The sequence below is a fragment of the Denticeps clupeoides genome, chromosome 7, assembly GCF_900700375.1.
Source record: "Denticeps clupeoides chromosome 7, fDenClu1.1, whole genome shotgun sequence".
In the NCBI taxonomy this organism is placed as follows: Eukaryota; Metazoa; Chordata; class Actinopteri; order Clupeiformes; family Denticipitidae; genus Denticeps; species Denticeps clupeoides.
Window position 1 is genome coordinate 2,454,696 of NC_041713.1, and position 21,726 is coordinate 2,476,421.

Sequence of the window (21,726 nt, forward strand, 5' to 3'; positions counted from 1 at the left end):
AACACGAGAGGGAAAAATACGCTGGATCTGGTTTACCAGGCGGACCAGTCACACCACATCACTGTTATGCTAATTCCAGCATACAGACATGAAGCAGGTGAGAACCTGGTCAGCAGGAGCCATCTCTGCTGCAACCAACACCATCAACTTCGAGGAGTACACAACATCAGTCCATCACCAAACCAAAAGCTGTGGATGACTGCAGAGGTGCGTCAGCTGCTCAAACTGTCTCGAGCCATTAGAGCTGCGAAGCGTGCACACAAGGGCAGGAAATCCATGGTCAGGGCATCCAGGCCGTCACAAAACTACAGGACTACACAACCCCTGCCTTTGACCGTGACCCCTCCCTACCAAATGCCTGTAACCACGGCGGACGTGAGGAAAACTCTTCACAGAGGCTGCTGGACCAGACAACGTCAGATGCTACAAAAACCCGCCGGGTGCTAGTTTACCTGGATGGAGGACCACCGAGCAACCATAAAATCCCTCACATTATTCAACACTCTTGAATGTTAAATATTTAGTGTCTTAATGACAACCATCCTGTTGCACTTATGCCCATCATGATGTGACTTACAATCAGTAGTAACAGGGACACTCAGGGTTAAATGTCTTGCTCAGGGACACCATGGTAGTAAGTGGGATTTGAACCTGGGTCTTCTGGTTCATAGTAGTGTGCCACTACCACCCTGTTGCCAAATCTTCTACACAACATGTATTTATTTGTCTCTTAATTTAGTCATCTGTTTTAAAGGTTGTTTGAATTAATGTGTGTTCATAGATTAATTAATTGATGAAATATACACTCAGTGAAATAAATATATATACTTTTAGAAAATATCTAAAAAGTTATGTGTGAATTAACGGCACATTTAAATAGCTATTTAAAATGTCATTTAAATGCTTATTATATTTATTGTATTGTGCCACTCGCCACACTCCATACTCTTACACTGAAAGTCCATTATCGACAAACCTGGCAACCCTCTCCGCCCCGCCCCCCCGGCCGACGGTGCGCATGCGCGCGGTGCTGCCATGACAACAGACCCGCGGCGCTGCAGGACACGGCGAACCGAACCAGCCGAAGCCCGAACGCCGCCATGCGAGCCGTCCCCACCTGGATAGACAAAGTGCACGACCGCGACAAAGTCGAGCAGTGGTACGGACTCGCCCGCGTCCCGCTGGCGCGTCCAGCGTGCGCGGCGGAGGAGTCGGTGTAGCATAGCCGCCTAGCCCGGTTCGGCCTGCCGAGTGTTTTATAAAAGTGCTCCGCCACGTTTTAACGAAGCTCCGTTGACCTTCACGTTGACGTGGATTCATGTGGAGTAACAAACAGCAGCGTTTATCGCTTGTCCTTTTATCATGTCCATCATAGTGGACTTTTTATTCTGAACAGTGAATAAAATGCGTCCTGCAGGCGTGTGTAGGTGGGATGTATTATGATTATGAGCATGTATGGGCATGTATAGACCATACAGGAATATAAAAAGGCATAAACGTGTCGGTAAACGTCAGATTCGTGAGATTTACCCCCCCCCACTTGCGGCAGTTTAGTGTCCGTGCATGAAATTGCCACTTTGTGCCCCCTGTCCCAGCATCTACGACCTGGCCTTCAAGCCTGATGGCAGCCAGCTCATCGTCGCGGCAGGAAACCGCGTGCTGGTGAGTAGACGTGCATGTAGCTACGCTTTTCTGGGGATTTGCACCTTCCTTATTTCCACTCTGCGATTGTGAACCAGTCTTGACCGATGGTCCCGTCGCGTTGCAGGTGTACGACACGTCCGACGGGACACTCATACAGCCGCTCAAAGGACACAAGGACACGGTTTACTGTGTGGCTTACGCCAAAGACGGTTGGTGTTTGGGTTAAATTTCCAAGTAAAAGTCCATATTCCAGCTAATTAATGTGAAATAACAGTAGATTTCATTCATCATTCTGCCTCTGACACATGTTGTCCTCTGTTCTGCCCAGGGAAGCGATTTGCCTCTGGCTCAGCGGACAAGAGCATCATCATTTGGACGTCCAAGCTGGAAGGCATCCTTAAATACACGTCAGTCTGTTTGGTCGACCTTCATCTCTCATTAGACTTGTTAGTTCGTGAGCTGACGTCTGTTCAGTTGCCGTATCCTCTATCTCCTCTCAGGCACAACGATTCGATCCAGTGTGTTGCCTACAACCCCATCACACACCAGCTCGCCTCCTGCTCGTCTGGAGACTTCGGTGGGTGTCGCCGTGGTTCTGTACCAGCGTTCCCTTCTAGCTGGTCTACCTCTATGTACCATCCTACCTGTATAACTGATACAAAATGCAGCAGCACCTCCCCAAATTCTCCCACACCGCCCCTCTACTACATTCCCTCCACTGGCTCCCAGTAGCTGCACGCATCAGGTTCAAAATACTGATGCTGGCCTACAAAGCCAAACATGGAGTAGCACCATCCTACCTCACAGCCCTTATTACACCTCGCACTGCACCTCGTATACTCCGAGCCTCCAGTACTGCTCGCCTGGTCCCTCCATCTCTGAAGGTAAAAGGAAGACGCTCATCTAGACTCTTCTCCGTCTTGGCCCCTCGGTGGTGGAATGAACTTCCCCTGGATGTCAGAACAGCTCAGTCACTGAGCACCTTCAAACGACAGCTCAAGTCCTTCCTCTTTAGACAATATTTAGATGAACTTGTAACCTTCTTATTGTCTAACTTATGTATAAAAACTACAACATATTGAATAAAAAGATTGTATTCATAGTTTGGGGTCCTAGTGAACCAGAACTGATCTCTTCATCCATGGTAACATGGAAGCACGTTGTAAGTCGCTCTGGATACGGGCGTCTGCTAAATGCTTTAAATGTAAATGTACATGTCTCCCAGAGGGTTGGTTGGTTCAGGGTGTTCCTGTGCTTCTTCCCCCAGGCCTGTGGTCTCCAGAACAGAAGTCCGTGTCCAAACACAAGGTCAGCAGCAAGGTCACCTGCTGTGGGTGAGTGTCGCTGCCCCCCGACAACTTTATACCGCCGGGTGGATCACCGCAGCAGGGCCGGTCTGAGAGCAGACCTAGAAATCGAGTTCAATCTGTAAAGAAATGTGTGTCCAAGGTGGACTAATGACGGACAGTACCTGGCGCTGGGCATGATGAACGGGGTGGTCAGCATCCGCAACAAGAGCGGAGAGGAGAAGGTGAAGATCGAGCGGCCTGGAGGCTCCGCCTCTCCCATCTGGTCCATCGCCTGGAACCCGTCAAAGTAAGGCCGAGAGTTCCACACAGCGCGTAACCGTCCTGAAGGGGGGCGCTGCGTCACCGGTTATTAGCGCTTCAGAGAGAGATTTTACTGCAGTGACAGAGTGAAAGTGCAAAAGCATTTGCCTTCAAAAGTGATTTATTATGCCAGAAGTGTCCTATTAATTTTTACTCGTACGTAATCAGCTCATTTTTGGTCACTGTGGAATCTGAGAACAGGCAAATTGTTGGTTTGACACTTTTTGTAGTTGTAACTTCAACAAATAAACTGCTTTAATTTGCATTACTGCTTCTTTATGTCAAAATCAATGCATTAATTGCTTTGATTAATAAAAAAAAAAAAAAGGGATTTGATTGGCTGATGTTTTTTTTTACTTCGCGCTTAAATTAAAGTGAAGTGATTTTCATTGTGATGCACAGCTAGCGCCGCACGCAGTGACACAACGAAAATGGTGTCCTCTGGATATCACCCTTAGTGACAGGCGCCCGGGCAGCAGTGGCCAACCCTCGGATTTACCCGCTAGGTTCACCACTGCCTCACTCGCCCAGTGACTGGCAGCCCTACCAAGACAGATTTTTTTTAGATGTATTTCACGAACTTGTCACTTTTCGCTGACCTTCCTGGCTGTTAAATTTTTAACAGAAGTCTGAACAAGTCTGAAACGCGCCGGCGGTGAAATTTTATTTATTTTAATTTTTTTGTATGGCCAGTAATTTTCTCGCGCGTGACTACGCAGTGGGTACATGTGTGAGAGACGTAGGACGAATCTGAAGTTGTCTGAACGTAACGGCATCTTCCCTGGCGCTGAGTCACTAAAACCGGTGCGTCTTTGCTTCCCTCTCAGGGATGAGCACATTGACGTCCTGGCCGTGGCCGACTGGGGACAGAGGCTGTCCTTCTACCAGCTGAGCGGCAAGCAGGTCTGTGTCCCTCCGGCAGAACTCAGCTAAATTTTTTATCCGGTACAGAATGCACGGACAGTCATACATGCCACTGCTGTTGAAGTAGTTACTTTCTGTACCCTCAGCTATTTAAACTATAAAGAAAAAATTATTCTAAAGACTTCAAGGCAAGTTCATGTATATCCTTGGTAGATAAAATTAATTAGACGAAAGTGGAAACCACAATTAAAACAACAGATTTAAAAGAAATTGCATGAAATAAGATTACAGCGGTGGATTTCAAAGAGATTAAATCAAACAAAAATGGATAAGTCTCATATCTAAGATTAGACACATTTCAGGCATCATGACTGACAGCACAGTACCGCAGTAACCCGTCCGTCATTGTTGCCATGGTAACAGTTCACATCACTGTCCGGTGCCCCTCCCCCCAGACCCCTGCGCTGTGGAAGCTCACCCTGTACTGGTGTCATGGGTGAGATGGTAATGGTGACCTCATGTATTTTCTTTAAACGAAAGTAAAGTAGTAAAGATCCAGAGCAGAGTTATTTAAAGCCGTAGGAGTCTCTGGGTTCGTGGGAGTCTCTGGGTTCGTGGGGAGTCTGTCATCTGTGTCTGTGAGGACAACCAGATGGAGGAACAACGCGTTGCACAACATGCGCTTGCAGCGCTGGAACAATAGGCCCATTTAGAGGTGACTCGCTCCTCTCTCCCACTTCTGTCATTCGGTGGTCCGGCCTTTGATGTGGGACTGGAGCCAGATCTGTGTGAGAATGAAATATGAAAACACCGCTTCCTGTCTGTTTCCCATCATGCACTCTGCTCTGTGAATCTGTGGGAGGGGATGGGCGTTGGGGGACATGCTTGGCACCTGTTCACTCGCCTCATTCTGGGCAATTTCCTCCTGTCTCCCCTAGATTGGAAAGGACCGGGTGCTGAACTTTGACCCCTGCTGTGTCAGCTACTTCTCCAAGGGCGAGTACATAGTGATGGGCGGATCAGACAAGCAGGCGTCGCTCTACACGAAGGACGGGGTGCGGCTGGGCTCCATCTGTGAACAGAACTCCTGGGTGTGGACCTGCCGGGTCAAGCCTGACTCCAACTATGTGGTTAGTTTTTACCCACAATAATACTGTGCAATAATACATACATGCGGTGTTGTGGAGTAACGTCTTACATAAAATGGCATTTTGTATTTTAATAACAAAAAAAAAATTATTGTAATCTGTTATAGTTCCTGGAGGAAAATGTGTAATTAAATTACAGTTACAAAGATTCATGATTACAATTTTAGTTACATCTTATCATTGTATGCAAAACATGGCCAATGTATTTAACAATACTGGTGTGGTTGGAATCATGGGAGTGGTATTTGTGTCAGCCAATCAGCGTGCAGTGCCTCCGTGAAGCGCCCCGGCCCTGACATGTCTCTTCAGGTTTGGACTGTCCACATGATGTATCACTAATCACTAAAGGGTTAATATCATCATCTGCTAAATATCAAATTATAAATTATAATGATTTTAATTCATGCACTGAAATTTGAATGCATTGAATGTTTAACATTGACTAAGGCAAACACTGCCAGGTTACAAAAATTCAAAATAGTTCACAGTTAAGAAAATTCATTCATCTTACACAAAAGTAATCAAATGTAAATTGTTAAATTACTTTCAAATTGTAATTGAAATAGGTTTGCTACTAATTTAAAAACGGTATTTGTAACAAAATACATTTCCAAAGTAATCTGCAAAGTAACCTGCATCAGAAGGTTTTGACATGAACTTGCACCATGGTGCTCATGTTATTTGCAGCTTTCAAATTTGGTGCTCAGAGCCTGAATTTTGCTCGGGCCTGGCGGACGTATTTAGAAAGTGAGTTTGAGGCGTTTTCTTTTGGATTCCTGTGCTGTGAAGCGGGAGATAAGGTGCTGAGGTGCCGTGACCGTCTGTTAAAAGCAGGAGAAGAGCACGCGGCGAATAATCAGGCAGTCAGAGTGTGATCGCTGAACGAAGAGCACACATTTAACAGGAAAAAAAAAAAACGTGTTAAATTCATTTTTTATTTCAAATTCATGATTTCAGCTTTTCTACAATAACTTTTCTGCTGATATCACTACTGATGTTTTACTTTTTTCTATTTGTAGGATTGATTATGTAATACAGTTTGTTTTTTTTAACCCCCTTAATAACATTTCTGCTTACCATATATCTAGAGTTGACATGATTTAATGTTGGCTCCTGTAGAGGACTATAGCTGTGACTGTTGTTATTTGGAATTATTAATTAAATGTAATATTAATATTAGTAGAGATTTAAAGCCCTGGAGGGGTTATGTGCAGGTGCTCGGCTGCCAGGACGGAACCATCGCCTTCTTCCAGCTGATCTTCAGCACGGTGCACGGCCTCTACAAGGACCGGTATGCGTACCGCGACAGCATGACCGACGTCATCGTCCAGCACCTCATCACCGAGCAGAAAGGTACAGCCCTAACCAATCACGGTCAGGCCTTCCGACCTAGCCATCCGATGGGCCAATCTGCTTATTTAGGACGTGATCAGTCCACCCCAGAAAGTGCCTGTTCTGATTAACCTGTCACTATCAAAATGTTACGTTTTATATAAAACGGGACAACAGACGTTCAGGAAAAAAAAGCTGTCACTTTAGCTGTCATTGTTCTATATATATACAGTACAGGCCAAAAGTTTGGACACACCTTCTCATTCAATGTGTTTTCTTTATTTTCATGACCATGAAGGCATCACAACTATGAATGTGGAGTTCTGTACTTAACAAAAAAAGGTGAAATAAGTGAAAACATGTTTTATATTCTAGTTTCTTTACTCTGATTACTGCTTTGCACACTCTTGGCATTCTCTCGATGAACTTCAAGAGGTCGTCAACTGAAATGGTTCTCCAACAGTCTTGAAGGAGTTCCCAGACGAAAATAAAGAAAACATGTTGAATGAGAAGGTGTCCAAACTTTTGGCCTGAACTGTATATATAGGACACACACACAGCAAAATAACTGTGAATAAGTGTCACATTTGTCCTGCAGTAAGGATCAAGTGTCGAGAGCTGGTGAAGAAGATCGCCATCTACAGGAACCGACTCGCCATCCAGCTTCCTGAGAAGATCCTGGTGTACGAGTGCTACGTGGACGACTCTTCTGACATGCACTACCGCGTGAAGGAGAAGATCTGCCGCCGCTTCGAGTGCAACCTGCTGGTGGTCTGTTCACAACATATCATCCTGTGTCAGGTTAGTGTGTTGCCACATCTGTCTATGTGTGTGTTTTTCAGACACCCTTATCCAGAGTGACTTAGGTTCAGTAGTTACAGGGACAGTCCCCCCCCTGGAGACACTCAGGGTTAAGTGACACAATGGTAGCAAGTGGGGTTTGAACCTGAGTCTTCTGGTGTGTTACCTACTACAATTACATTTATGGCATTTACCAGACGTTACAGGGACAGTCCCCATGGAGCATTTTTTTTAGGGTTAAGTGAAGACTCAGGGAAACAATGGTAGTAAGTGGGATTTGAACCTGTGACTCTGTAGTCTTCTGTTTTATAGGCAAGTGTGCTACCCACTAGGCTACTACCACCCTATATTGTTGGGGAGTTTTGTTTGTTTGTGTGTGTGTGTGTGTGTGTGTGTGTGAGAGAGAGAGAGTGAGACAGAGAGAGAGATATTTGCAACATCTACTACTACAGTGATGAACTCGATAAGAATCAAAGGTAACCGCTGTAGTATAGTGTTAGACAAAGGCCACAATACATATACATACACATACCATAGTAACGCATGTGTTTCTATAAGACCGCAGTTGTGAGATGTTCAGAGGTCTTGTCTGTCTTGATTTGTGCGTGTGTTTAGGAGAAGAGGCTGCAGTGTCTCTCCTTCACCAGCGTGAAGGAGAGGGAGTGGCTGATGGAGTCTCTAATTCGTTACATCAAAGTGATCGGCGGCCCGCCGGGGAGGGAGGGGCTTCTTGTCGGGCTGAAGAACGGGGCGGTGAGACATGCGTTGCGCCGACGGTGTTCAGGTCCGCGGTGTTGGGCCCTGATTGGAGTGTGAGGGTGCCGGTGTGTCTCCGCAGATCCTGAAGATCTTTGTGGACAACCCGTTCGCTGTCACCCTGCTGAAGCAGAACACGTCGGTGCGCTGCCTGGACATGAGCGCCTCGCGCAGCAAACTGGCCGTGGTGGATGAGCACAACACCTGCCTGGTGTACGACATCCGCACCAAGGAGCTGCTCTTCCAGGTCAGGGGTCGCCGCATGGCCTCTGCAGGCTTGTCTGTGTAGCCTGGGTGTCTGGTGAATACAGACGTTTTATGGTGTTGCGTAACGCAGACACTGGTTTAAAAAGCAATGTACTTCATTTAAGTACCACACCAAATTGGGGCAGCGGTTGCCTGGTGGTTAAGGAAGTGGCCCCGTAATCAGAAGGTTTCCGATTCGGATCCCGATCCGCCGAGGTGCCACTGAGGTGCCACTGAGAAAAGCACCGTCCCCACACGCTGCTCCCCGGGCGCCTGTCATGGCTGCCCACTGCTCACCAAGGGCGATGGTTAAATACAGAGGACAAATTTCACTGTGTGCACCGTGTGCTGTGCTGTGTATCACACGTGCCAATCACAGTATATGTCCTTCTGTGTTTTCATTACTTTTCTAAACTGAATACATCGAATACATACAACCACCTTTCAATCATTTCTAAATACATGTACAATTAATTGCAAATGTAGTTATAATAAAATCAAAAACATTGTAAACTCGTATTATTATGTATACAGTAATAGAGTCTGTCTCCACCCCCAGGAGCCCAACGCCAACAGCGTGGCGTGGAACGCCCAGTGTGAAGACATGCTCTGCTTCTCGGGTAATGGCTACCTCAACATCAAGGCCAGCAACTTCCCCGTTCACCAGCAGAAGCTGCAGGGCTTTGTGGTCGGCTACAACGGGTCCAAGATCTTCTGCCTGCACGTCTACTCCATGGCGGCGGTGGAGGTGCCCCAGGTCTGTGTTTATGTAGAGAAGGGCGCTGCGCTCCCCCGGAGGCCGGCGTCGCGGTAACCATTTCTCGCCCTCACGCCACAGTCCGCCCCCCTGTATCAGTATCTCGAGAGGCGCATGTTCAAGGAGGCCTATCAGATCGCCTGCCTCGGCGTGACGGACAGCGACTGGAGGGATCTGGCCACCGAGGCCCTGGAGGGGCTGGACTTTGACACGGCAAAAAAGGTGACGCAGAGCCGAGCATTTCTGTCCCCCTGTCCACAACACACAAAATATTCAAAGTGATTCGGATTTGCCTCCTCTACTCAGGCCTTCATCAGAGTGAGGGACCTCCGCTACCTGGAACTCATTAACAGCATCGAGGTAGGTTCCTCAGACGGGTAGAGATCATCTGCCCGTCCTCCTCGTCCCTCTGGTGAGTGTTTTCTGGGTCGCGGGGTCAGGACGGTCCATCTGGCGATGACTTCAGGGTACTTGTGGACAGTGACTCCTCCCCCGGCCGCTCCGCAGGGCCCCGCGTGCCGCCGTCTGTAGGGTTGCTGAGGAACTTCAGAGAGGCCGGAAGCCCGTCTGTTCCCGTAGTGGGCCGTCTGTTCGGGGGAGTGGACGGCGGTCCTCGTCCTGTTTGTCAATCGTTAATAACTGACATGCGTACAGAGGGTCCAGTGTGGGGGCGTGAACCTCAAGTCCAGTGAGGAGAAGACTGCGTCAGGGGACGTCAGAAGTACCCACGACTCCAAACAGACGTGGTCATTAATGACCCGGGCTCATCTCCAACAAGAGACACGCAGAGTGCAGAAGCTGTGTCCTGACGTGTGTGTGTGAGAGAGAGAGAGAGAGAGAGAGAGTGCGCTGCATTTTTCTTTGGCACAAAATGAACCTTTCAGCCTAGAAAGAGGGCAAAAATCCACTAATATGAAGCCTTTGTTTGGGGTGATTGGTATATGAATCAGATCCTCATTTGTAACATTTACATTTACGCTATTTACCAGACGTCCTTATCCAGAACGACTTACAGTCAGTAGTTACAGGGACAGTCCCCTCCTGTAGACACTCAGGTTTAAGTGTCCTGCTCAGGGACACGATGGTAGTAAGTGGGGTTTGAACCTGGGTCTTCTGGTTCATAGGCGAGTGTGTTACCCCTAGGCTACTACCAGCCTATAATCTACGAACGGTAAAATAAAGAATCTTTTCATACTTGTATAATTTGCCTGGACGTTGCAATGCCTTTGGGACGGGGATTCTTATTAAGAATAATTCAAATTGAAACAGCACATTGCGGCGGGGCTGTTACGTTACACTGTGTGTGTTTGTGTGTGTGTGTGTGTGCGTGTGTGTGTGTGCGTGTGTGTGTAGGAAAGGAAGAAGCGCGGTGAGAGCGATGCTCAGCTCTTCCTGGCCGACGTCTATGCCTACCAGGGCAAGTTTCACGAGGCGGCCAAACTGTACAAGAGGAGCGGCCACGAGAACCGCGCCCTCAGCATGTACACCGACCTGCGCATGTTCGACTACGCCAAGGTGCGTCACATGAACGTGCGCGCGCGAAAACACCGACGCCTGCGCCTGCCTCAACGCCACGCTCTGCTTCGTGTGTCGCCAGGACTACCTGGGCTCTGCGGACCCCAAAGACACGCGTGTGCTGATGAGTAAACAGGCGGACTGGGCCCGCAGCAGTAAAGAACCGCGCGCCGCGGCCGACATGTACCTGACCGCTGGAGAACACGGCAAGGCCATCGAGATCATCGGCGAGAACGGCTGGGTCGACATGTGAGTGTGTTAACACGCATGTTATGGCCACACCCTGGGTGGCAGTGGTGGCCTGGCGGTTAAGGAAGCGGCATTGTAATCAGAAGGTTGCCGGTTCGAATCCCGATCCGCCGAGATGCCACTGAGCAAAGCACCGTCCCCACACACTGCTCCCCGAGCGCCTGTCATGGCTGCCCACTGCTCACTCAGGGTGATGGTTAAATGCAGAGGACAAATTTCACTGTGTGCACTGTGTGCTGTGCTGCAGTGTTTCACTTTCACTTTTACGGCTTTATACCGTTTAAATGAAATGTTTGATTTTTGTTTATTATTGCTGTTTATTCTGAGGTCATTAGATGCGGTTTTCTTTTTTGAGCTTTGATCTGCATTTCCTACCTCTGTGCCACCTCCCAGGTTGATAGATTTGGCTCGGAAGCTGGATAAAGCCGAGCGAGAGCCGCTGTCTCGCTGTGCCGCCTTCTTCAAGAAACTCAATCACCATGGTTACGCTTCAGAGACCTACGCCAAGATGGGCGACCTGAAGGCCTTGGCGCAGTTACATGTGGAGACCCGGCACTGGGAAGAGGTCACCGTCACACATGCACACACACTCTCACACACATGCAAATCACACACGCACACACATACTGCAAACACTGGATTCTCTTATCTCTCTCAGGCCTTTGCTCTGGTGGAGAAACACCCAGAGTTCCGGGATGATGTGTATGTGCCGTATGCCCAGTGGCTGGCGGAGAACGACCGCTTTGAGGAGGCGCAGAAAGGTTGGATCAGACGCAAACTCTGAGATCTACTGTCCTAACCCACACTGATGCACACTGATGTCAGTGTTGTCTCTCACTGACCAGCAGAGGGCCCAACTGCCAACACTTGTAATGAGTGTGTCAGCATATTGTGTGTGTGTCTTGCAGGTCCACTCAAATTTTGCTTGAGTGTGTGTTTGTGTGTGTCTGTGTGTGTGTGTGTGGGGGGGGGGGGTTGGTTGTGAGTGGGTTTGGCGCTGGGTGTGTGATGTCATAGAGTAATCATCATTACAAGCGTCTGTGATTATAATTACCACTGCGGCATCAGCCTCCATCACATCAGCGGACTGTGTGTGTGCTCATGTGCATGAGAGAACTGAGTGTTTTGTGTGTTGGACTGTACTACATTGGAGCTGATTTGTGTGTGTGGGATTATGGGTAGGGTTGGATGTGTATTGGATTGTGTGCAGCTAGTGTATAGTGTTGGGTGCGTGTTGGGCTCACGTGTAGTGTTGGGTGTGTGTTGGGCTGGTGTGTAGTGTTGGGTGTGTGTTGGACCGTGTTGGGTGTGTGTTTGGCTGGTGAGTATTGTTGGGTGTGTGTTGGGCTGGTGTGTAGTGTTGGGTGTGTGTTGGACCGTGTTGGGCGTCTAGTGTTGGGTGTGTGTTGGGCTGGTGTGTAGTGTTGGGTGTGTTGGGCAGTGGTGGCCTAGCGGTTAAGGAAGCGGCCCCGTAATCAGAAGGTTGCCGGTTCGAATCCCGATCTGCCAAGGTGCCACTGAGGTGCCACTGAGCAAAGCACCGTCCCCACACACTGCTCCCCGGGCGCCTGTCATGGTGATGGTTAAATGCAGAGGACAAATTTCACTGTGTGCACTGTGTGCTGTGCTGCAGTGTATCACATGTGACAATCACTTCACTTTGACAGCTGGTGCGTATTGTCGGGTGTGTGTTGGGCTGGTGTGTAGTGTTGGGTGTGTGTTGGACCGTGTTAGATGTGTATAATCGGGTGTGTGTTGAGCTGGTGCGTATTGTCAGCTGTGTGTTGGGCTGGTGTGTAGTGTTGGGTGTGTGTTGGACCGTGTTGGGTGTGTAGTGTCGGGTGTGTGTTGGGCTGGTGCGTATTGTCGGGTGTGTGTTGGGCTGGTGTGTAGTGTTAGGTGTGTGTTGGACCGTGTTAGATGTGTATAATCGGGTGTGTGTTGAGCTGGTGCGTGTTGTCGGCTGTGTGTTGGGCTGGTGCGTATTGTCGGGTGTGTGTTGGACCGTGTTGGGGTGCGTATTGTCGGGTGTGTGTTGGGCTGGTGCGTATTGTCGGGTGTGTGTTGGACCGTGTTGGGTGCGTATTGTCGGGTGTGTGTTGGGCTGGTGCGTATTGTCGGGTGTGTGTTGGGCTGGTGCGTATTGTCGGGTGTGTGTTGGACCGTGTTGGGTGCGTATTGTCAGGTGTGTGTTGGACCGTGTTTGGTGCGTATTGTCGGGTGTGTGTTGGACCGTGTTGGTGCGTATTGTCGGGTGTGTGTTGGGCTGGTGCGTATTGTCGGGTGTGTGTTGGGCTGGTGCGTAGTGTTGGGTGCGTGTTGGACCGTGTTGGGTGCGTATTGTCGGGTGTGTGTTGGACCGTGTTGGGTGCGTATTGTCGGGTGTGTGTTGGACCGTGTTGGGTGCGTATTGTCGGGTGTGTGTTGGACCGTGTTGGGTGCGTATTGTCGGGTGTGTGTAGTGTCGGGTGTGTGTTGGACCGTGTTGGGTGCGTAGTGTCGGGTGTGTGTTGGGCTGGTGCGTATTGTCGGGTGTGTGTTGGACCGTGTTGGGTGTGTAGTGTCGGGTGTGTGTTGGGCTGGTGCGTATTGTCGGGTGTGTGTTGGACCGTGTTGGGTGCGTATTGTCGGGTGTGTGTAGTGTCAGGTGTGTGTTGGCTGGTGCGTAGTGTCTGGTGTGTGTTGGACCGTGTTGGGTGCGTATTGTCGGGTGTGTGTTGGACCGTGTTGGGTGTGTATTGTCGGGTGTGTGTTGGACCGTGTTGGGTGCGTATTGTCGGGTGTGTGTAGTGTCAGGTGTGTGTTGGGCTGGTGCGTAGTGTCTGGTGTGTGTTGGACCGTGTTGGGTGCGTATTGTCGGGTGTGTGTTGGACCGTGTTGGGTGCGTATTGTCGGGTGTGTGTTGGGCTGGTGCGTATTGTCGGGTGTGTGTTGGGCTGGTGCGTATTGTCGGGTGTGTGTTGGACCGTGTTGGGTGCGTATTGTCAGGTGTGTGTTGGACCGTGTGGGTGCGTATGTGGGGTGTAGGTGTGTGTTGGACCGTGTTGGGTGCGTATTGTCGGGTGTGTGTTGGACCGTGTTGGGTGCGTATTGTCGGGTGTGTGTTGGGCTGGTGCATATTGTCGGGTGTGTGTTGGGCTGGTGCGTAGTGTCGGGTGTGTGTTGGACCGTGTTTGGGTTGCGTATTGTCGGGTGTGTGTTGGACCGTGTTGGGTGCGTATTGTCGGGTGTGTGTTGGACCGTGTTGGGTGCGTATTGTCGGGTGTGTGTTGGACCGTGTTGGGTGCGTATTGTCGGGTGTGTGTTGGACCGTGTTGGGTGCGTATTGTCAGGTGTGTGTTGGACCGTGTTGGGTGCGTATTGTCGGGTGTGTGTTGGGCTGGTGCGTATTGTCGGGTGTGTGTTGGGCTGGTGCGTAGTGTTGGGTGCGTGTTGGACCGTGTTGGGGTGCGTATTGTCGGGTGTGTGTTGGACCGTGTTGGGTGCGTATTGTCGGGGTGTGTGTTGGACCGTGTTGGGTGCGTATTGTCGGGGTGTGTGTTGGACAGTGTTGGGTGCGTATGGTCGGGTGTGTGTAGTGTCGGGTGTGTGTTGGACCGTGTTGGGTGCGTAGTGTCGGGTGTGTGTTGGGCTGGTGCGTATTGTCGGGTGTGTGTTGGACCGTGTTGGGTGTGTAGTGTCGGGTGTGTGTTGGGCTGGTGCGTATTGTCGTGTGTGTGTTGGACCGTGTTTGGGTGCGTAATTGTCGTGTGGTGTAGTGTTCAGTGTTGTGTTGGGCTGGTGCGTAGTGTCTGGTGTGTGTTGGACCGTGTTGGGTGCGTATTGTCGGGTGTGTGTTGGACCGTGTTGGGTGCGTATTGTCGGTTGTGTGTTGGAACCGTTTGGGTGCGTATTGTCGGGTGTGTGTTGGACTGTGTTGGGTGTGTAGTGTCGGGTGTGTGTTGGGGCTGGTGCGTATTGTCGGGTGTGTGTTGGACCGTGTTGGGTGCGTATTGTCGGGTGTGTGTTTGGCTGGTGCGTAGTGTCTGGTGTGTGTTGGACCGTGTTGGGTGCGTATTGTCGGGTGTGTGTTGGACCGTGTTGGGTGTGTATTGTCATGTGTGTGTTGGGCTGGTGCGTATTGTCGGGTGTGTGTTGGACCGTGTTGGGTGCGTATTGTCGGTGTGTGTTGGACCGTGTTTGGGTGCGTATTGTCGGGTGTGTGTTGGACCGTGTTGGGTGCGTATTGTCGGGTGTGTGTAGTGTCGGGTGTGTGTAGTGTCAGGTGTGTGTTGGGCTGGTGCGTATTGTCGGGTGTGTGTTGGACCGTGTTGGGTGCGTATTGTCGGGTGTGCGTATTGTCGGGTGTGTGTTGGACCGTGTTGGGTGCGTATTGTCGGGTGTGTGTTGGACCGTGTTGGGTGCGTATTGTCGGGTGTGTGTAGTGTCAGGTGTGTGTTGGGCTGGTGCGTAGTGTTGAATCTGACAGTGGTTGGGATGATTGACAGCGTCTCGGTGAATGAGGGGGTTAATTAGCTGCTGACTGACAGCTCGACGTTCAGAACCGCCGCTGCTTCTGGTCTGTATTTGTGTGCAGGTTCCAGTGTCGCGTGACGTTGGGTTCCTCACCAACCCAAACACGTGTTGTATTGTCAGCGTTCCACAGGGCCGGCCGTCAGGCAGATGCCGTCAGGGTGCTGGAACAGCTTACCCACAATGCCGTGGTGGAGAGCCGCTTCAACGATGCATCATACTACTACTGGATGCTGTCCATGCAGTGCCTGGACATCGCACGAGGTGTGTGTGTGTGTGTGTGTGTTAGATTCATATTGTGTGTGTTCTGGTCTTACAAGGTGTGTGTGTGTGTGTGTGTGTGTGTGTGTAGATAACGAGGATGAGAAAGAGGACATGTTGAAGAAGTTCCATCGTTTCCAGAGGTTGGCAGAGCTCTACCACGTCTACCACTCCATCCACAGATACACGGTACCCCGCCATGACCTGCCTGACCGAACACCCACACACCTTCCTCACCTCTTCCTCTTCCTCTCTTTATTTACTCTGCTCTCTCTTCACACTGAAGGTGCGTTTGACTGAATCCAGGCTGAGCTCGTTTATCTCACTTACAGACACACATACACACACACACACACACACACACACACGAAACGAGGACTACACACACTCTCCCACAACTCCCACGTGCACTTATATAACACAAGTTGATGTTCTGAGCTTCTGCAGCTGTGGACTGAAGCCACTTCCATTTGTTTTAACGTTAGAGACGATTTGCTGGACGGGACGATTCTTTTTAACCCCGCCTCCTCTCTTGTCCCCGCCCACAGGAGGACCCCTTCAGCTCCCACATGCCGGACACCCTTTTTAACATCTGCAGGTTCCTGCTGCACCACCTGAATAAAGACGTTCCTCTGGGGATCTCCAAAGTGTATCCTGCCCGCAGCTGCCGGCGATAGATCTGGGGGGGGCCACGCTGGGGGGGCCACGCTGGGGGGGCCACGCTGGGGGGCCACGCTGGGCTCGTTTTCTAGGCCGCCATCGCCGCGTTCCTGTCTGATTCCGCCGCCCTTCTGTAGTTCCAGTAGAAGGAACGAGCTGTTACGGCTGCATTCTCATGGTGCTGCAGGGGGCAGCAGTGGCCGGGCGGTTAAGGAAGCGGCCCCGTAATCAGAAGGTTGCCGGTTCGAATCCCGACCCGCCAAGGTGCCACCGAGCAAAGCACCGTCCCCACGCTCTGCTCCCCGGGCGCCTGTCATGGCTGCCCACTGCTCACCAAGGGTGATGGTTAAATGCAGAGGACAATTTTCAACGTGTCACCGTGTGCTGTGCTGCAGTGTTTCACAATGACTTTCACTTCACTTTTCACTGTATGAGGCTCCGTCTCGCTTTTATTTATTTTATCCGCCGGGTGGCTCTTACTCAAGCAGAGAACCCTTAAACCCGCACCTCCCTCCCCTGCGTTGCCAAATACTGAATATTCATGAGCGGAACCGCCTCTTCACACAACACCGGTGGAGGTGTGTATAAAAGTCTCACACACACACACACACACACACACACACTTAAATGTGTACATGTGTGGACGTCGTTGTGGGATCCTTGACCCGCCGTGACAGCAACACACTCTACACTCTGGCCAAGCAGAGTAAAGCGCTGGGAGCGTTCAAAGTGGCGCGCCACGCCTACGAGCGCCTGCAGGGCCTCCGCGTTCCCCCTCGCCTGCAGGAGGCGCTGCAGCTCAGCAGTCTCACTGTGCGCTCCAAACCCTTCCACGACAGCGAGGTGTGTGTGTGTGTGTGTGTGTGTGTGTGTGTGTGTGGAAAGCTAGAGGGAAATTAGATTATTTGTGCCTGTGTTGTATTTAGTGTGTGTGTGAGGGAGTGGGAGAGGTTAAATTGTGTCTGAATTGTATTAAGTGAAGAGTGTGTCTGTGTGTGTGTGTGTGTGTGTGTGCGTGTGTGTGTGTGTGATTCCAGGACCTTGTCCCCATGTGCTTTCGCTGCTCCACCAACAACCCGCTGATGAACAACCAGGGCAACGTCTGCACCAACTGCAGGCAGCCCTTCATCTTCTCGGCCTCCTCGTATGGTGAGAGGCCGTCTCACCTGTCAATCAAGACGCACCGCGTTTTTGATTTTGAAACGACTTCATGTTTGCGTGCGCGTTCGTTGCAGAGGTGCTTCCCCTGGTGCAGTTCTACCTGGAGGACGGGATCTCGGATGAAGAGGCCGTGTCTCTGATCGACCTGGAAGTTCCCCGAGTCGAGAGAAAGAACTCTGAGCTGAGCAACAGAGGTGTCCTTTACTGTATACACACACACACACACACACACACACACACATCCCAGATAAATATTCATGTGCTCTTGTCATCTTTCCTCTAATCTCTTGACTTTCTCACCTTCCTTTTTTATAAATGTGTGAGATCTAACACTAACCACAGTGTCATTTCACTCACTGAATATTATACTCGGTGTGTGTGTGTGTGTGTGTGTGTGTGTGTGTGTGCTCCTGTGTATAGGTGTGTGTCGTTTTTTTATGTACTGTACCTCCTGTTATGCTTTGGCAGCAACACTCACATTCCCTCTCAGTGTGCTACATTTCCTGTTGCTGTGTGTGTGTGTGTGGTGTCTGTGTGTGTGTGTGTGTGTGTGTGTGTGTGTGTGCACTCTCTTTCTCTCTCTCTCTCTCTGTCATACATGAACTGCAAGGGTTTGTGTGTCTTATGAAAGAATGGGGCTGAGATAGTTTAGGTAGCATGTGTGCTGTGGGGAGATGGATGTAGGTGAGGTGTGTGTGTGTGTGTGTGTGTCTGTGTGTGTGTTTATTTGTTTAAGATACTCTGAAGTGCGCTAATCTGTTATCTGTAAGTGTCTTATCATTGGAGCTTTACTGGTTTAGTAGAGCTTCTCTAATGAACCATGTGGATTAACTGAGGCTGTGTGAAGGGCAATGGGATTACCCCACACACACACACACACACACACACACACAGTTCAACTTGCTCTCATAACCAAGTGCTCCAGAAATCTAGAACAAAAGACAAGGAAACCGAACATGAGGAATGATCACATGCACCAGTATACTGCAGTTATTCTGTTCATGTAATTAAAATTGACCCTCCAATCCTAATATTACCACCATCCTCACCATGCATTTTATCCACCCACTTTTACCATCCATCACCACCATCCTCAGAATAAACCATTCCTACCCAACATCACCACCATCCTCACCATGAAACATTCCCACCATCCTCACCATGCATTTTATCCACCCACTTTTACCATCCATCACCACCATCCTCAGAATAAAACGTTCCGACCCAACACCACCACCATCCTCACCATGAAACATTCCCACCATCCTCACCATGCATTTTATCCACCCATTTTTACCATCCATCACCACCATCCTCAGAATGAAACGTTCCTACCCAACACCACCACCATCCTCACCATGAAACATTCCCACCATCCTCACCATGCATTTTATCCACCCATTTTTACCATCCATCACCACCATCCTCAGAATGAAACGTTCCTACCCAACACCACCACCATCCTTACCATCTTCACCATGAAACATTCCCACCATCCTCACCATGCATTTTATCCACCCACTTTTACCATCCATCACCACCATCCTCAGAATAAACCATTCCTACCCAACATCACCACCATCCTCACCATGAAACATTCCCACCATCCTCACCATGCATTTTATCCACCCACTTTTACCATCCATCACCACCATCCTCAGAATAAACCATTCCTACCCAACATCACCACCATCCTCAGAATAAAACGTTCCTACCCAACACCACCACCATCCTCACCATGAAACATTCCCACCATCCTCACCATGCATTTTATCCACCCACTTTTACCATCCATCACCACCATCCTCAGAATAAAACATTCCTACCCAACATCACCACCATCCTTACCATCTTCACCATGAAACATTCCCACCATTCTCACCATGCATCTTATCCACCCATTTTTACCATCCATCACCACCATCCTCAGAATAAAACGTTCCTACCCAACATCACCACCATCCTCACCATGAAACATTCCCACCATCCTCACCATGCATTTTATCCACCCATTTTTACCATCCATCACCACCATCCTCAGAATGAAACGTTCCTACCCAACACCACCACCATTCTCACCATGAAACATTCCCACCATCCTCACCATGCATTTTATCCACCCATTTTTACCATCCATCACCACCATCCTCAGAATAAAACGTTCCTACCCAACATCACCACCATCCTCACCATGAAACATTCCCACCATCCTCACCATGCATTTTATCCACCCATTTTACCATCCATCACCACCATCCACACCCTGAAAAGTTCAAACCCAACATCACCACCATTCTTACCATGAAACGTTCCCACCCAACATCACCACCATCCTCACAATGCATCTTATCCACCCAACAATATTCAACTTTACCATCTTTATCACTGTACAACTGTTTCATCCATCTCCATATTCACCATGAAATCTGATCGATGTTTCCATTCATTATTCTTCATCATTCTCCATTTCACCATTCATCCTCTATTCTCATATTGACTGCCTGCGTGTGTGTGTGTGTGTGTGTGTGTTTGTGTTTGTGTGGGTCTTTGTCCTTGACCCTGGACCCAGAGTCTCAGACTCTGAAGCTGGACGAGAGTTTGGAAGGGGAGGAGGAGGATCCGTTTACGTCCAAACTCAGCTTCGAGGTAATCGAGAGAAGAGACTATAAGGAGGAGCGGAGGAGACCACATTCTACTCATTTCTTTGTGTGTGTGTGTGTGTGTGTGTGTGTGTGCGTGCGTGCGTGCGTATGCTCACACACAGCAGGGAGGTAGTGAGTTTGTCCCCGTGATGGTCAGCCGGAGTGTGTTGAGGTCCATGTCCAGGCGGGACGTTTTGATCAAGCGCTGGCCACGCCCCCTCAGGTGGGAGTACTATCGCTCCCTGCTGCCCGACGTCAGCATCACCATGTGCCCTTCATGCTTCCAGGTACTCCTCAACACACACACACACACACACACACACACACACGGAGACCGTCTCCCAACACACCTGGGGCAGCAACACAAATCACAGCTTCTGCAGCTTCTGCTGAACACGCACTTTTTTTAGGTCAGGTCTGCTGGGGGCTGTCCTTTAAAGTCTTTGGGACAAATGGTCATTCTGTGTCCTTGGTGTGTGTGTGTGTGTGTGTGTGTGTGAAAAGGAAGTTACTTCACACAAAAAGGAATTTCACACTCATGGCCACAACATTGGCTCATCGGACAGACGGGAAAGGAAGCAGCGTTCTGCCTTTTGTTTTCCTCCGCTGACTTCACTACCTGCTTCCTGTTTGTCCTCATCCACTTCCCGTCTGCTCCGTCCTCAGATGTTCCACAGCGAAGAGTACGAGCTGCTGGTGCTGCAGCACAACTGCTGCCCGTACTGCCGCCGGCCCATCGACGAGCCCAGCTGAGCGTGTGTGCGCCGCGGGCGAAGGTGCCGCGTCAGCGCCGTATCCTGATCAGATTAGAACGATCTGATTACCCCGGGATTCTGAAGGATGGGGGACGCGTCCGAGTGTCTCGAAAGGGACAACATGTTTAACCTGTCCGCTGTTCTGGAGCACGGAATCAAGATTATTATTACTGTGAAAAAAAGGTCTATATTGTTGCTAAAACATTTTTATATTTTAATAAAGTTACTCAATCCAATGGGTTGTATTTTCGTATTTTTCTGGTGTGTGTGTGTGTGTTAAAACAGTGTAACTAATAAGGTAAAAAGATCAAGAATAAGATTTATTAACCCTTTATGAACCCTTTATCCATCTGTAATATTTTAATTAAGTTTCGGCAAATAAAAAAATCTGTTAAACAAAATAAGTGTAAAGATGAAGCAGCATGGGACATTTTACAGAATATGGTGTTAAGTAGTGTATGTGTGTGTGTGTGTGTGAGATTATTATAACTGAGAGTCGCTAAAGCCTCGATCTTCGCAGCATTTTCACAATGGATTATTGATCTGTTTCAGTCTCCACAGACCTAAATCTGTGTGTGTGTGTGTGTGTGTGTGTGTGTGTGTGTGTGTGTTTATACTGAGCTAAACAAGATTCCCCAGTATGGTGATCACAGGTAGAATTCTAGTCAATCTGGAATCCTGGATTTATTTTCATGACCCATCAAAATTACGCACACACACACACACACACACACACACACAAAATAGTAATGCAATGAATACTGAACATACAAGAATTAGCCTTTTTCTATATTTTTTAATTGACCAATATGG

At 49.4% G+C, this 21,726-nt stretch overlaps 1 protein-coding gene across 2 annotated transcripts; it reads left to right on the plus strand.

Moving 5' to 3' along the window:
• The first annotated feature begins 998 nt into the window (after positions 1-998).
• On the plus strand, positions 999-21,149 carry ift122 (intraflagellar transport 122 homolog (Chlamydomonas)). 2 transcript variants are annotated; one of them, XM_028986651.1, is made up of 29 exons: positions 999-1,159; positions 1,596-1,662; positions 1,769-1,853; positions 1,973-2,051; positions 2,145-2,221; positions 2,912-2,978; positions 3,094-3,240; positions 4,082-4,157; positions 5,057-5,248; positions 6,481-6,619; positions 7,197-7,399; positions 8,015-8,152; positions 8,238-8,402; positions 8,961-9,158; positions 9,240-9,380; positions 9,465-9,518; positions 10,512-10,673; positions 10,756-10,922; positions 11,316-11,487; positions 11,581-11,683; positions 15,558-15,698; positions 15,787-15,884; positions 16,244-16,344; positions 17,033-17,198; positions 17,393-17,504; positions 17,591-17,710; positions 20,086-20,162; positions 20,281-20,445; positions 20,825-21,149. In XM_028986651.1, exons 1-29 carry the CDS (start codon positions 1,101-1,103, stop codon positions 20,909-20,911), a joined length of 3,558 nt encoding a protein of 1,185 aa, XP_028842484.1. In that variant the 5' UTR covers positions 999-1,100; the 3' UTR covers positions 20,912-21,149. The 2 variants fall into 2 exon arrangements, with proteins under 2 accessions (XP_028842484.1, XP_028842483.1); XM_028986650.1 differs by lacking the exons at positions 999-1,159; positions 1,596-1,662; positions 1,769-1,853; positions 1,973-2,051 and having other exon boundaries at positions 2,130-2,221; positions 20,284-20,445.
• The last annotated feature ends 577 nt before the right edge of the window (positions 21,150-21,726 follow it).

Bases quoted from the DNA above. Each gene is read 5' to 3' on its own strand.
- ift122 (XM_028986651.1), top strand. From the start codon at position 1,101: ATGCGAGCCGTCCCCACCTGGATAGACAAAGTGCACGACCGCGACAAA. The intron at 2,052-2,144 runs GTCAGTCTGTTT...ATCTCCTCTCAG, and splicing joins GAAGGCATCCTTAAATACAC to GCACAACGATTCGATCCAGT. The intron at 9,519-10,511 runs GTAGGTTCCTCA...GTGTGTGTGTAG, and splicing joins AACTCATTAACAGCATCGAG to GAAAGGAAGAAGCGCGGTGA.